This window comes from Juglans regia, chromosome 10 (genome assembly GCF_001411555.2).
Source record: "Juglans regia cultivar Chandler chromosome 10, Walnut 2.0, whole genome shotgun sequence".
In the NCBI taxonomy this organism is placed as follows: domain Eukaryota; kingdom Viridiplantae; phylum Streptophyta; class Magnoliopsida; order Fagales; family Juglandaceae; genus Juglans; species Juglans regia.
Window position 1 is genome coordinate 19444754 of NC_049910.1, and position 3063 is coordinate 19447816.

Genomic DNA, 3063 nt, shown 5'->3' on the forward strand with positions numbered 1-3063 from the left:
GGCGGCAGGGGAACCAAAAGGAGGGGGCGGTGTCGACCACGGCGGCTCGACGGCGGTGGGCTGGGTGGAGGCCGAAGTCGCACGGCGGAGGAGAGGAGAGAGAGAGATCGCGCAGGAGAGAAGAAACCGAAGGAAAAAGGAGAAAAGAAAAAAAAAAGGAAAAGAAAAGGAGAGGAAAGAAAAAGAGGGGAAAAGAAATGAGGTCCAATCCTCATAACTTGGGTCACGAAAATGATCCAACGGAAACGATTTTAAAACCATAAGTTAAATAAAATAATTTAAACGTAATGGTAAAGTCAAATTGAAATAATTAAATCACCCAGTGATTAATTTAAATATTAAAAGCAATTTAAATGCATAACAATAAATAAATATCAAGAAGGCACACAATAAAATAATTTTCACCAATTTAACAAATTAAAATCATAGAAATAAACTCACTAAAAAAATCCAACCAATTTTAAAATAGAAGGATAAATTTTTGAATAAATAATAAAAATCCCTTCAGTAAAAAAAATTACACTAAAATACGAGGTGTTACAGATATGGTCCTCCTTGTATAATTTGCATGCATTTGCTAAATTTCATTATTCTATTTTCTGCTTCTCTAAAATCCTAAAATCACAAGTACTTAGCAAGACATCAACCTTTGACCAATATATAAGTACTTCGACTAGGAATTGATATAAAAAAACCTGCCTAATTTATAATTAGCTTCAGTATGGGAAAGTTTAATTTCACGTGTTGACGGAAAATTAATAAGGCTGAAAACATGATCCGGTAAGGTCGCTATCATGTGCATTTCTCTCAACTTCCACGATCAAGTACTATATATATATACATATATATACATATGTGTGTGTATCTATATATATATGTACATATATATGTACATATATATGTATAAGTAATGCTTAATGATTATATATAAGTACGTACCAGCTAGCGCAGCATTAAATTATAATGGCCTTATAATTAATCCATGAGTATTATATATTCACTTCCGATATATTCGACCATTTTTGAAGCTTACATACGTATAGATATTGGTACTGATCTATCCCAGCTAATAAAGTGACCATGAAATTAAGAGAAATAACGTATGTGTGTGTGTGTATATATATATATATATATTCGATCTTCGGGTTGATATATAATGATCAAAATTAAGAGAATATATATGTATATATATCCAAAATATCTCATGATTTAAACTAAAATGTATTATTCATTTCAAATAAATTAATAGAGAGGATATTTTTTCCACTTCACCTTAATATTGAAGGTACTAATTATTAATATATAAGATGTAATTTAAGCACAAAGTTATGCTCCTGTTATCTTAACTTAATAATGATGTATATATATATATAATATTTGCTAAGGTATTAATTAAGCTATAAAAGTCAATTCCCATGTTATATTTACATTATGTTATATAGTACCATATATGCATGAAGTCAACGCCAATCTCCAATGCTTGTCGCTGGTATGGATGCTCATGCAAGAAATGGCGGAGTACTACATGTTATTAGCACGTGGCTACTCGTGCCCCATTGGTTTTGGAAAGGGATCCATCCGAAGTAATACCTCCTTTGCTTGAAACCCCTACAATATCCGGCCCACAAGACAATAATTATACGTGAAAGTCGGTGCATTAATGGAAAAATAAATGATAATGACGCATTCATGAGTGTGCAGTACGAAATTAAGAGATCTAGCAAAACAGCTAGCGGATCATAACTATATATATATAGGTCACTCCATTGCTATATATGTATATATAGAGGTCACTCCATTGTCATTTGCCTCTTATATTCTAAAACTGTGAAATAGCTTATACACTGCAACTCAAACAGAGAGCCTGAGCCTAGCTCGATAGCTTTGGAGTTCATACATTTCTTCGTCCAACATTCTCGACCCCTTCACGCGGACACCTGCTTCTTGTTCAGAGATCAGAGAGAGAGAGAGAGAGAGAGAGGGAGAGAGACAGAAGCATTTACAACAAGTAAAATGACAGTAAGCAAACTAATGATATATCTACCTGCAGTCTGATCTGTTTCTGTTCAATTTGGTGTGTCCTAAAATTCTATTTATTTTCATTCAGTCCATAGAGATGCGAGTGCACATGGACTGCGCTGGATGCGAAAGCAAGGTAAAAGATACGCTTCTAAAACTAAAAGGTACGTATCGATCTAACATGATCATGAAATCGGGTTCTGTATCATGCTCCAATAATCAAGTTTATTTTCATCGATCCTTAACTAATTTGTATGTATATATGCAGGCGTGGACGACGTTGACATAGACATGGCGACGCAGAAAGTGACGGTCACCGGATGGGCAGACCAAAAGAAAGTTCTTAAGACAGTGAGGAAGACCGGGCGGAGGGCCGAACTGTGGCAGCTGCCCTACAATCCGGAGCACTTCCACCACAGTAATAATTACAGTGCGGATCAACAGCAATATTATTGTAACGGGCCAATGAATCTTTATGCCCCCCGGCCTGCCTCTTCCTACAACTACTACAAGCACGGCTACGACGGCGATGCTCATGCTTCTTACTATCACAATCCTACTTCTCATAATTCCACCCTTTTTGGGTATCAAACCAGTACCGCTTTCAGTGATGATAACCCTAATGCTTGTTCTATCATGTAATGTTCCATGTTTCTTGTTGTTGTTTTTTTTCTTAAATAACGATCAATGCATTATTTTTATGAAACTCCATGTGACTTTTTTTTTTCCCGTCTTTCTGTCTGCGCGCGCAGTTTGTCCTAGTTGTAATTTATGCCCAAGCCATGGGGGTTTCCCTATTTTCGTTGTTAACTAATGAAGAAACCATGCTAATTAAACATATATGGGTCCTTACTTTTTTATGATCTTGATCATGTACATATCATAAGTATATATTTAATTAGGTATATATTTAGTATAAGAACGATAGTACTATATATTTGACTATTACATTTTAGGAAACACTACTATTTTTTTTTTTTTTTTTTTTTCATTTGAGAAGATAAAGAACTTCTAGACAAAAAATGGGGAAATTAAAAGAGATTT

The 3063-nt window shown here is 34.7% G+C and overlaps 1 protein-coding gene across 1 annotated transcript; it reads left to right on the forward strand.

The window, feature by feature from the left end:
• The first annotated feature begins 2008 nt into the window (after positions 1-2008).
• Positions 2009-2661, forward strand: LOC108981161 (heavy metal-associated isoprenylated plant protein 28). The gene is made up of 3 exons (XM_018952247.1): positions 2009-2019; positions 2108-2183; positions 2288-2661. The coding sequence occupies exons 1-3, from the start codon at positions 2014-2016 to the stop codon at positions 2659-2661; spliced, it is 456 nt and encodes a 151-aa protein (XP_018807792.1). The 5' UTR covers positions 2009-2013.
• Positions 2662-3063: the final 402 nt, after the last annotated feature.

Excerpts from the sequence above, each read along its gene's own strand:
- LOC108981161 (XM_018952247.1), top strand. Across the intron at positions 2,184-2,287 it reads TACGCTTCTAAAACTAAAAG|GCGTGGACGACGTTGACATA; the intron begins GTACGTATCGAT and ends GTATATATGCAG.